A 13,286-nucleotide genomic window follows, 5' to 3' on the forward strand; every position below is an offset into this window, starting at 1 on the left:
TTGGCGTGATTTTGTCAGACCCCTTGTCCACGCCTACAACTGTACTAAAAACGATGTGACGGGGTTCACACCTTATGAGCTGATGTTCGGGGCGCCAGCCCGCCTACCAGTCGATCTGGCATTTGGACTACCGCTGCATGGCAAGCAACACACGTCACACTCCGAATATGTGCAGAACCTTAAATCACGGCTTGAGGAGAGCTACAAGTTAGCTATGGGTAATGCTGCAAAGACTGCACACAAGAACAAAAACACGGTTCGACAGACGGGTGATCGCCTCAGACTTGGAGCCTGGAGACCGAGTGCTAGTCCGGAATGTCCGCATCCGGGGGAAGCATAAGATCTCAGACAAGTGAGAGTCTACCGTCCACGTAGTGGTGAACAGGGCAGGTACCCTACCTGTCTATACTGTCAAGCCCGAAGTCAATGATGGTCCATTAAGAACTCTGCACAGGGACTTACTCCTCCCATGTGGATTCCTACCTATGGAGGGAAGCAGCAAGTCTGCCAAACAACCTGCAAAGCGCAGAATAGCAACTCGTGCAAATCCTGTTCTGGATGCTGACCCTTCAGAGGAGGAAGAGGATGAATCCATCCCGGTCCATTGGTTCAGTGAGGTCTCAAATGTGTTCATCCCCACAGTCCATGAAGGTCTAGTACAGCCCAGAGAATCCTTGTCTAATGAACGACATAGGCAGTATACCGTATCTCCAGGTCCCTGTTCTGTCGAGAGCCCAGTAAATGCCCAGATCGTAGATTGCTCCCCTGAACTGTCTAGTCCATCAGATATGTCTACCGATGCCCCAGTCAGTCCCCTGAGGTCCAGTAGACCTACCAACCATTGCAGTAATACAGAACACTTACTTACTGAAAGCATCGCCCCAATTGACCAAGTACCTGAAACAGACCCCATTGAAAGTAACCTGCCTGATACCCGCTTACCTGAAGTGCATCCTGTGGAGAAAGAGACCATACTTGACGCTGTCAGTGACATCTGTAATGAACAGCAGTCGGTGTCTCCTGACATGTCAGAGCATGAGGAGGAAGTAGACAGAACAAAGACTGAGAAGTCTGTGGAAGGAGAGAAACTGGAAATGGATGGAATTGAATCCAGAGAGGAAGCAGAGAGAATGGCAGTCACAGATGCTCCTGTCAGGAAATCTGGAAGGGAACGTCAACCGTCAAGGCGACTGGATTATCCTGAACTCGGAAACCCATTGGTCACAGTTGTTAAATCATTCCTCCATGGGTTGACCACTGTGTTATCCGATGTTTTGAATGAAGATCAAGTAGTCTCTGCACCTTTCCTCCCATACCCCCCTCAGATAAAGCACATTTGAGCTCTTCCATGTACAGGGACGTACATGAGTTCAGGAGGGGAGAGTGTAACCAGGTCTTAAAACGGAGTCTTGGCATAATAATCCCTTTCTTAAAGTCAATCAAGTCTTGAGATAAATGTTTTAAGTTAATTAATCAAAGTACATTTTCTATGTATATAAAAAAAAAAAACGCCATCTACAATAAGGGATCAAATGCATAAAAAGATAGAAAAAGAGTGATTTTCCCCCTGGAAAAAAACTGTTCGCACTACAATTCCCATGCTCCTTTTTGTGAGGAGCTGACCAATCACTGAGCTCCAAAGCTTCAGGCAATCGAGCTCCGCCTACACTTCCTGTTAGCTACTTACTGACTAAAAGACTGCATGGCTGTTTCGTTGCCTAGCTGAATTCCGAGTCAATTACCATCCATAGGGTAAGAAACATAAATATCCCCTCCAACAGGATTTCATTAATTAATGAGGATGTTAAACATATGATGACGGCTATATTGTCATGTTTACACTTTATAGAGAGCGCGGTCGGCAGACGGCTGCCGCTGATCAGACAGCCAATATAGAGAGACCCACTCATTGACTCAACGGTGAGTGAGAAAAAAAACTCTGAGACCTGTTAGGTTACCTGTAAAGGAACTAATTATGCTGGAAATGGTAACAGTTGATAAGCTGCCGTTTAGAAAGGCTGTTAACGGCTGTAATAGCTACTCAATGCTGTATCACGATGTTAATGCTGCTAACGTGAGCCTAGCTATCCTACTAGATTGGGTGTTCAGTGCTACATGCGCTCTTATCCTTGCAAAAATTTGATTTATTTCCAGTTGGGTTTGCAAAAAGGTGCTGTTTTTCTATATCAATATGTTTACTATGTGTGTAAAAGGAAAAAAAAGTGTTAAAGCATATGTATGTGAATTTCTTGTCAGTGATTTAAGAGGTCAATTTTTTAGTGCATTCCCTCAATATTACCGGTGCAGGGAGGGATGATAAAGCACGATTAGCATTACTAGTACCTCCTAGATCTCAATGAGTGTTCTTGCATTATTTGCTTTGCACAAATTGTAGCTCTATTTGTATTGTATTTGTATTGTGAGTTGTTACTACCTTGAATAGCAATTATAATTAATACTTGAAATTGGTTTTGTTTAAAATGAATGAACATGGATGTAAAAGCGCTTTAGGATATATTTATAGTTCACTATTATAAACATTTGGATCTGATACTTGATATATTATTGTCGTGCGACTGAACCTTCTTGAGAACATGATTTGAACCAGTTGATATAAAGTGAAATGTTATTGATTGGAGATAATTCATGAGATAGACAGAATATGAATGTAATGAGCTTTTGGATTTCCTCTGGCCAACCCATAGGTCAGGTTTTTTTTGCCAGATTCATTCCAGTGATGCACATGGATCGGAAGTCACGCCCAACCTGGAGTTGAAGCCTTCCGGTCGAATTGGGATTGGATGTTCGCACTCTGAACCCCCGAAAGATTCCCAGCGTACGTTGGGTGGCGAGCCACGGACCCACGAGCATAAGTCTATGCGCAGTCTCACTTTCCCTCCTTCACGGATTGTGTGGTAGGATCCACGAGCACTGGCATACTGATACTGTCACGACACTGATTTAACCAAAAAGATAAAAGGGCCCCAACGAGCAATAAGACTATTTTTGGAACTGGGTTTTATTTCTTTTGTTTTAAGGGAAACTTATGCCGGCTTTATTATTTTCTTATTTCTGTATGTACATTCTCTGAACTAAATTGCTACACTGTTGTTATTGTTCCTGTTGTTAAACAAAGAGTGATCACAATAACGCAAATTACTGTTTTCTGTCTTTATTGATGTCAAACCACTGGCTCTTAAAGATTTAGCATCTTCTGTTACTGGTCCAAATACTGTTAAAGATAACTAATTACCTGTTACCCTGTTAATATATCGTAAAAGAGGGTTACACATACACAACAAACTTTAAATGATTTAGGGGTAATGACTTTATCTTTATATCAGAGCATGAAAACAAAGGTTAGTTGTATTAAATCTTTTGTATGGATTAATTTGCTGGGTCAGTCTTATATTAGAGGGCCTGTGTCAGATTCGAACATAGTAGGCACCCTAGACAGAGAGCCACAGGACAGCCAAAATAAAGCTTTAACAGGATGCCTGGTGATTTTTTCTCTTTTTCTTGTTCTGATTAAAAAAAAAAATGTTGGGGAGTTCTGGTAACAGTCTGTTTTTTAAGAATGTTTTCGAGATCTGTGTTGTACAAGGAGAAAACAGATATTTTTTGGTAAACATTGGACTAACTGAATATGTCAGACAGTCCAGTTTTAAGCAAAGCTGAAAATGAATTGCAATGAATTGCAAAAAATGTGAATTTGAGTGTATTTTTATGATAATTTTTCAGTACATCAGCGATCCGATGATAGTGATGGTACCATGACCCTTGACCCTACTCCAGACACGGACATGAGTGTACCTGAGCTCAGAAGAACTGACAGTGTAATTGTTCGTTTATTTGAACTTCTTAACATATTTATATGAATATCTATCGGGAAATGGAGGGCGCATTTGACGTCTCTTTCGAAATACGTCAGCCTTCGTCGTGCCACGGTGATGCAATCGGCCTTGGAATGCGGTTTTCGGAGGGCGCATTCTGACTTTGGGACAGCTCACGTTGTGACTCTGTGACGCAATCGCACTTCACATCCGCACTTCGGAGTCCATACACTTCAGTTTGGGACAGCCTTTGTCACGCCATTGTGATGCATTCGCACTTCAAATGCGCCCTCCGGAGTCCATGCACTTAAGTTTGGGACACAGCTGTAGTAGCACAGACAACTATACAGTGTGATCTATGGGCACAATGTGTTTAACCTGTTAGCCAGCACCCCCCATTATGGGACTCACAGCTGAAAGTACCCTACCTTACTTAAAATTGCAACAGTTTCTTACTTCAGTATGTTAAACACACAATTTTGGTGTCTTTGGAAAGAAGACACTTTGGGCTTTACTTTTCATCATCCAGAGTTGATAATGCTCAAAAAGATTGAAAAAAAATTGTACCACACTGAATTTTTTTATTTCATATAAAAATACATGAAATCAATCCTGGAGCAATCTAGAAAAGTAATGGGTGAAAGTCACGTCTCATGAGTTTCTATTTGAAATCTGAAGAAGATACCATGAAAAATGAGATTCCTGCAACCATTTTTCTGATACTATGTCTAATCCCCCCCCCCTAATCCCCCCCCGCCCCATACCACTACATGGTTTTTCAATTATAAAACAATAGACAGAATCTTAGATATCATATAAGTGATTTATTTGAGCACTAGAAAAATGCAATAAGAATAATTTGAGTAATAAAAATAATTAACTATGTATGCCAATTTACACTGATTTCTGTTCATATAGTCAATTATCACGTGCTGATGGCCAGTTATAGAGATGGTAATCATACAAATGCACCATAAAGTCCATAATCACATTCATATAGACGGCATTCATATTGATTACTGTGATAACACTGTAATAGCATGCTGATTTGCGCTCAAACAGACGGTAATCATGCAGATACAGCCACATTCCCCACAAAACACACCCACACATATATGAAAAATGTTGAAAAAGAAAAATTGAAAAATTAAAAGTTTTATTTGTGCAAAAGCTAATCGCTAGGTTACGCCTCCATCAGAAGACAGGTGCGTCACAGCGCGCGTCACGAGCCGTCTCGAGAGAGCGCCAGAATTCAAGTAAACAATCTTCAGCCTATCTTTGACTTTTTTTTTTTTTTTTTTGTGGATCATCTCATTCTGTTTGTGACACTATATGATACACTATATGACTACTATATGATCTATATGATCACTATATGATTCTTCCTGTTTTGATGTGTACTGCTTACATTTACCAAATACATTCTTTATAAGCTTTCCATTGAACAACAGTGATCTGTCGTCGATGCTTAAGGCTTAGATCTGTATCATGATATATAGTTTTTCAAGATGAATTTTGTCCCGTTTCATTTAATCTATTCGTAAACATTGACACGTGCAAACAAAGAGAGTTCAGTGCGCCAGCGTCCAGGTGTGGGTTAACAGGTTAACACAATTACATTTTTGAACCATACCTGACAGCAGAGAGACACACACCAGCGAGAGTTCTAGTGCAGAGCTCCAGAGACTCTCACACACTGCATGGGGGTTTTTCTGACTACAGATTCCCAATGTAATGTTTTGTCATTTCCCTTAAATACTCAGACCAGAAACAAAGAAATTTTCAAATAATTTGTAAAAACATAAAGACCTTTTGGTTTGTTAGGTTCTCATGGCCCCAGGGTCACACCTGGCTTGGAGACAGATAAGCATTCCCACAGACCCTAAAATGGGACACACACCCTCCTCAGCAGAACACAATTCTACACAAGTTTTCAATATTTCTCATAGTACAAGTGACTACTGTAAAATTGAGACCATTTTACCAATCACACAAAGACATTTAAAATGATACCAAACATGAAGAGGAAAAACAACAGGTTCACAAGATACATGATATGTGGGATATGCATATTCTTGATGTACTTTGAGTGAAACCTTTTGGGGGAATAGAATGGAAGGCAGCGAGGGCAGGGGGTCATAAATGAGCAAGGGAAGAGGTGTATTTTGTTCTCTTTGAAGATCTCTTCTCCAGGTCAGATTTATTGTTTTATTGCATGGCATAAGGAAATAATTTCTTTTTATTTTACAGTGCGACATGATTATTGTATTAGTAAAAGTTTAAGTGTTTAATTGTTATAATTTAAATAAAAAGTATATAATTAACATTTTGGTTATGAAATATTTACTTTTATCTTACAGTGTGATAGGATTATTTCAGTGGTGACATCTCTATTGATTTGTTATAACTGAAATAATATAAAGTGCTAATTTGTCTTATTGTGTGTCAGTGTTGCAACATATCAGGAGGAATAGTCAGACAATACAAGGTCAAATATCGGCAAGGCAGAACAATGGAGACAAGGCTTAGACAGAACCTTAACCAGGCGAGAGATCAGGGCAGGCGACTGACAGACAGAGTTCAGTGAAGGCAATCCGAGTTGGGGCACGCAGAGAACAATCAGGGAATCGAGAAACAGTCCAAGGTCAATACACTAGAAACATAATGCTGTGGTAATAATGGTAAAAAAGGTAATAATGCTCAGAAAAGACAGCCGGGGCAAATCGAGACTTTGCAGTGACTGAGTGTGACCGTGTTTGTGGCCATGTAAATGAGGTGCAGGTGAGGAGAGTGACGAGGTGTGATTGTAGTCAGATGTGGTGTGAGTGATCAGTCCCAGGTATGAGGGATGATGGGAAATGGAGTCGGAATCAGAGTTCGCTAATATTCAGGGGACGGCTCCCTTTGTTGGTGAGGAGGAGGTGGTACGGGAACCTCCTCTGTAACAGTCAGGGCCATGTTCTTATTAGTCTTTCTTCTGATTGTTCTTTAGTTTCTATAGTTACTGAGTATGTCCAGCTGTTCTGTTAATTATCCTCATTAGTTCTCTCTGGTTATTCAATCCCAGTGTCGTCTGAGTATGATGCTTGTGTTCTCCGTCATTCTCCTCTGTGTCCCTTGATTTAGAACTGAAGACTAGTCTGACTATTCTTATTATATTTTATTATTAAATACACAATCACTTTTAATTTTACAGTATAAAACATTTATTGTCATTTTAACTAATTTCTTTAGTTATTTGTTATAACTTTAATAATAATTAATATAATAAAAAGGGCCCCAGTACAGATCTCAGGTTAAACTTGTTAAAATCAATCCAGTAGTTTGTACATAATACACATTTTCATTTGGTATTTGTTACGAGATTGATGTTAAATAGGGATGATACCGTAACATTTAAGTGGTACAAGTGTTACTGGGTCTGGTGCGGATCAAAAATGATACTTAAATGTATTTCAAAAAGACTTTACTTAATGTCTCAGAAGAAAATACATGTGGTTTAAGTTTAACAAAGTCTAACGATAGGAAAAAAAAAAAAAAAAAACAGGAGTGTCACCCATATTAATGAAATAAACAAAACAAAACAAAAAACAAAACAAAACAAAACAATCCTTATAACTTACTTCTAAACTAACTACAAAAATAAAGAAATATGAAAATAAAACCGACATCTTCAGCGTATGCAACGCCCGAACTAAACCTCTCAAACTACAAAGAAAATTACAAGGGTGGCATAACACTCGCAATCCTAATTTAACAGAGTACAAACTAACCTAAATAAAACAAACAAACAAAAAAAAATCAAACAGTATTATAACAATGACCGACTAAGCATTCGAATCATCACAGAAAGGCGAATATGACTAAATAGCTAGATACACCAACATGCATTCTTAACTTTGAACTTGAAACATGATCAGGCTGGAACTCTGAAACCGACATCCGTGATATATTTTACTAAGAATTCGATACAAGTCAATGGCTACGAAACAAATCTATAAATAGACCAAAACCCACAACACAAAACAAGATCCCTAAAACAAGATACATGTAGCATCAGGAGATCGTGTTGGAGCACGAGGTAAGCTAGCATGGCACGCACACACACAATCAGCTAGGGCCCTTAAATACAGCTGGCACGTCAGCAGATTGGCTAGAAGCGACCTAAAAGCGGAGCAACAACACAAAAAGGACTGGAGAGCGAAAGAAAAGACACAATATACACAAAACACACGTGGAACATAACAGTATTGAATAAAATAATGAATTTTTTTTTGTTCATAAATATGCTATCATTACAACATGATCATTTTAAAGCTCAGAAAATATTTTCTTAAATATTACATAAAAATATAATTATAAAATAATATAAAATGTAACTACAGTAAAGCAGAATATTTCTTTAATTAAATGCTGTGATAATGTCATATTTTATAATGTCAGAAACTCTTGTGAAGTTCATTTCAGGCTTATGAGGATCAGAGGTGGGTAAAAACTGTACTCAAGTAAAAGTAAAAGTACTTATAGAAATATTTACTCAAGTAAAAGTAAAAGTACTACTCTGAGTAAGAGTAAAAAAGTATTGGATAAAAAACTACTCAAGTAGTTAGTTACTAGTTACTTTGGGTCATATACTGTATATCTATTGTCTATTTTTATTTGGATATATAGATAAAATGTATGTACTGTATGTGTGTGTGTTACTGTATATCTATTGTCTATTTTTATTTGGATATTATATATATATTTCATCAGCCTTTACTCCAGTCTTCAGTGTCACATAATTCTTCAGAAATCAATCCAGTTTTTTGATTTACTATCAATGATGTTCTCTTTAGTTTTCCATTCATTAAAGAATCCTCAACAAAATGTCACAGGTTCCAAAAAATATTAAGCAGCAAAACTGTTTCCAGCTCTGGTAATAAATCAATATATTAAGAATTATTTTTTGAAGGATCATGACTCTGAAAACTGGAGCAACAGCTGATGAAAATTCTGATTTGCATCACTGAAATTCTATTTTAAAGTATGTATTATATATGTATTGTAATGACACGCACACAAACAGGTAGTTTTAATAGGGTAATCCTAAAATCATAATCCAAACAGGCAAGAGGTCATAACACAAGATCAGTCCAGAAACAAGAAACAAGAAAACACAAGGGACTGTGAGAAAACCGGGTGACAGAAAACAAGGACTCCGTAACAATGACAGAAACAACCAGGGTATTTATTGACAGGTGCAAACAATGTAAGTGGGGACAGCTGAATACAATGAACAGTGATGAATACAGACAAGGCTAGTGGGAAATGTAGTTCCTAAGTTGGGGTGACGATATGGGGAAGTGAGACCTCTAGTGGACACCCAGGGAACACAAACCAGACACTGTGACATGTATAAATAACCTCTGACACAGAAAAGAGTGAAAACTCCTCACATGACCGCTAAGTTACCGAACATCTGAACATAACAAACCAAATGCATATTGACGGATCTTTCTGTTCTGCAAAATGTAAACAAATGTATATTTCTGCAAGCGTAAATATTGTGGAAATATCAATATTAATTGTGTCTAGGCAAAGGCATTCCTCCTGGAACAGAGCTAACACGGGTTTGGAGGATATTTATTTAATTTCTGCTTATTTAATGTAAAAATAATATTTTTTTAATGTATAAGCAGGGGAGTCATGCACTTATTATGTTTGAGGGAACGAGGGGGGTGGAGGGTGTCGTCATGTGACACACAGCAGCCACAACAGCATATTGGCAAATTATTATTAAGCATTATTTATTTATGTTCATTTTTATTAGAAACATTCCCAGACACATAAATTATATCATGAAATATCTCGATTCTCACCTTCATAGATTATGTTAGATAATATGCGATGGTCAAAGTAGCCTAGTAATGTAATCTATTAACTATGCGTAAAAACCTGTCTGTTTACTTAAGTAACAGATATGGGTGTCATGCTATAACATATTTTTAATACGACTGACTTTATATTAAATGTGAATTTAACATTGAAAGTTAATGTGATATAAAAACGGCTACTAATCTTTCATTGTACAGAAAGAGAGCAAATAACATTTACATTATCAAAGAACATTTTCACTGACAGTCTAGAGTTTAATCACTCTCAAAATCTCCCATTAAAATCACTGAAACTGTTAACACTGTGAAATCAATATCTTATTTATAGATTCGTACACACATCTGCACTTTGTTTCTGAGAGAGAATTCGCCAGAAAGTATGAAGGTAAAATGACGTCATAAATATTTGCTGAAGTGTACATAAGACTTTAAGCGTAAATTAAATTTGCATGCGCAAAAGAAGCTTTGTAAAGGTGTAAATCGCGTTTCAAGCGTAAGAAAAAAATATTTGCATCATTTTACTGTTACTTGTAAGTGTAATTCATGTATTGTGAAACTGCAGCTTCATGCTGAAGCAAAATAAATATGATCTGCATGCTTCTGACTTCCATTTTTCCGCGCTTACACTTTTGGCACGTTTTTTTTTTCGCCAAAAGATGGTCAAAAGCACTGCAAGCCTGTGAACGGTGATTTACAAGTGAAAACAACAGTTTAAAGAACTGCAAAACAGATTGACTGCATAGAACCAATCTGTATGTGTGAAAAAACAAACTGTTGCAAATTTCTAAATGACCTTTTGTGCATGTGGGGCAGAAAGTTCCCGAAATAATCCGATATGTAGGCTACAGCTCCGTCTTTCTTTTCTCTGCGCTTACAATTTTGGCACGATTCTCTCACTGAGTTTTGCAAGCGTGAGGGGGAGGGCGGGTCCACCTTCTTCTTGTAGCCAATCAAATTAGCCTCTCGCTGACTATTCATTTACTCTTATCTGAATTGTGATCTGCGTTCGCTGTACGCCAAGACCAAGACATTCATCTTCATTTAGTTCAAAATAGTTCTTGCTGCAGGAATGGTACTTTTAACATACACATACAGTAAAAAAAAAAAAAAAAACATAATTAAAACATGATATTTTATAAGTTGTGTACCATTAGGCTATGTGTTCTTGCTGAATTTGGAGCTGTGTAGTTTCCTTCTCTTCCTCAACAGGCTATAAGAAATATTAGTTTATTGTAATATTATACTGTAATTTGGATTATACTTGAAAGTCTAGTATCTGCATTAGCCTAATACATGTATAATTGTACGTATCTACTGATCCATTTTTTAAACACAAATTTGGTTCAATAATAATTGTACCAACAGAAATAATGTTTTATTTAACATGTTGTAATAAAAGGGGATTTTACAAAATATTACTAAAATATTTATTAAAATATTTATCTCTAACTTATTCACCATTTATCATGTGTAATACTATCGTGTAACCACTAGATGGTTGTTTAGCTCTCTATATATAAACATATAAACATGGCTGTGTGTTCCCTATAATGCAGGGATAGGCAACTCCGGTCCTGGAGGGCCACTATCCTGCAGAGTTTAGCTTCAGCCCTAACAAAAACTCACCTGCCTGTATCTACCTAGTAATCCTGAAAACACTGATTGCCTTGTTCAAGTGTGTTTAATTAGGGTTGGAGCTAAACTCTGCAGGACAGTGGCCCTCCAGGACCGAAGTTGCCTATCCCTGCTATAATGGCTGGAAACTTTGGATTCCCACATAATTAGTTACTTGAATTTGGATATTTATTTAGACATTATTAAAGACATATTTCTCAAAGTTTTTGCATTAGTCAAATCTGGACACAAAGAAAGCATTTTGTTACTCATTTTTGCTTCATATAATAGCTTGATCAGTCACATGAAAGTAATCAGTGTTAAATACCATAAACAGAAACATGGTCTAAAAAATTGACAAATTCATATTTAAGTAGCTTTATTGGCTTGGTAAAAAGGTTTTACAAAGTATTAGCACTCTGATATCATAGTGTTTGAGCAGTTGTCACATAGCCAGTAATTTTGATTATAAAGTTTAACATCAGCTCAGTGGTGTAGGTAGATTATGAAAGTTCAATGTAAAGCCAAATCAAATAATGTTAACACTAGTTCTCACAATTTCGGTATGAACACAGCTTATGAAAGGAGCATGTTTTAATTAAGTTGTATATTTTTTATATTTATTACGAAAATTTATTTTTACTGTATGTGTAGAATTAAAAGTAATGTGCATGAACAGGAACCTGCAGATGTAGAGACACAAGAACATATTTTGATACTAAAGTGGAGACATGAAGATGAGGCTGGTTTTGAGTTAGGAGCCTGATGCCTTGGAAGAAACTCCTTGGCGGAACGCTTACCCAGATGGCAGCAATGAAAAGATGGGTGTTTGGAGTTCCTTGAACACTCTGCTTTTGGCAGCGTTTGAGGTAGAGTCCTGCAGAGAGCCAGCGAACGCAGATCTGCAGGCTTTCTTTGCAGTCTGAAGCTGTTTATCAGCTGATGATATGACTCGCTGAAAACATTCTCAGATGGCTACACGCCGGCTTTATTAACCTGATGTGTATCAAATATAGTTTAAAATATTACCTCTGGCTGATCAAAGAGGATTATTTTTTTTTTTTTTGGTCTCACATTTTGGAAGCGGCACCATGATGGTTAATGTCTCTACCTCATCCAAGTATGCGGTCTCTTGAGGCCAGAACCCCTCTGTTATAAGTTACACGTACAACAAACTAATGTCATAGTGGTATCGTGTATTGTAATCGAATGCAGCCTATAAGTTATACCTGTTGAACCATAGACAGCACACGCGGTGTTCATCTAATAAAGATCCTTATTGTCCGCTAAGCAAACAATAGTTCCTTTGCAGAGTTTTTTTGCTTTCAATTCAGTGCAGATCCAAAGCCACGTCTTCAACGCTCTTGATGTTCTTAAACTTTCTGTTACAACTCTGAGTAAGGAACCGCTTCAGACGCTCAGATCCTGGAGTCCGAACAATCGCAGACACGTGTGAACACATGATGGTCATCGCTGCCTGAATGCTGGCTTCCTGACGCTTACAACGCCGCTGACGGGCAACTGAACGAATCATTCAAACTGATTCACAACCTTGCCACCACTGAACTCGTTGAGTGAGCTGGAAACTGGTTTGCCCTATCGGAGTTGGCGGCGTCTTACTGCGCGTTCATAGCACGATGCTGGTTTGATCAAGCTGGCCTTACTGTCCACCCAAGGTTGCCTTGAAACAGAATTGACTCAAAAGAATGCTAATCAACTCGCTCGTGAATGGGCATCGCTCTTCTGAGTGCCCAGAGTCACAAAAGTAGATATTCGGTTGTTATGATGAAACTCGCGGCATCCTAACCGTAAATACCGGGGGTTGAAAGGTTGTAATAAACTGAAGCAAGTTTGGGATCCAGGGGGGTTCGGGTCCGCGTTCTGGTGTGGACAGCTACCACATTGTTTATTGCATGAAGTCCCCCAGACGAGGATAAACAATGAAGTAACGTGGGGATGTAGC

The 13,286-nt window shown here is 38.0% G+C and overlaps 1 protein-coding gene across 2 annotated transcripts; it reads left to right on the forward strand.

Moving 5' to 3' along the window:
- The first annotated feature begins 302 nt into the window (after positions 1–302).
- Positions 303–2,974, forward strand: LOC109104909. Of its 2 annotated transcripts, XM_042743441.1 has the most exons (3): positions 303–1,752; positions 1,850–1,920; positions 2,706–2,974. In XM_042743441.1, the coding sequence occupies exon 1, from the start codon at positions 486–488 to the stop codon at positions 1,338–1,340; it is 855 nt and encodes a 284-aa protein (XP_042599375.1). In that variant the 5' UTR covers positions 303–485; the 3' UTR covers positions 1,341–1,752; positions 1,850–1,920; positions 2,706–2,974. The 2 variants fall into 2 exon arrangements, with proteins under 2 accessions (XP_042599375.1, XP_042599364.1); XM_042743430.1 differs by having other exon boundaries at positions 303–1,920.
- The last annotated feature ends 10,312 nt before the right edge of the window (positions 2,975–13,286 follow it).

This window comes from Cyprinus carpio, chromosome A4 (assembly GCF_018340385.1).
Source record: "Cyprinus carpio isolate SPL01 chromosome A4, ASM1834038v1, whole genome shotgun sequence".
In the NCBI taxonomy this organism is placed as follows: Eukaryota; Metazoa; Chordata; class Actinopteri; order Cypriniformes; family Cyprinidae; genus Cyprinus; species Cyprinus carpio.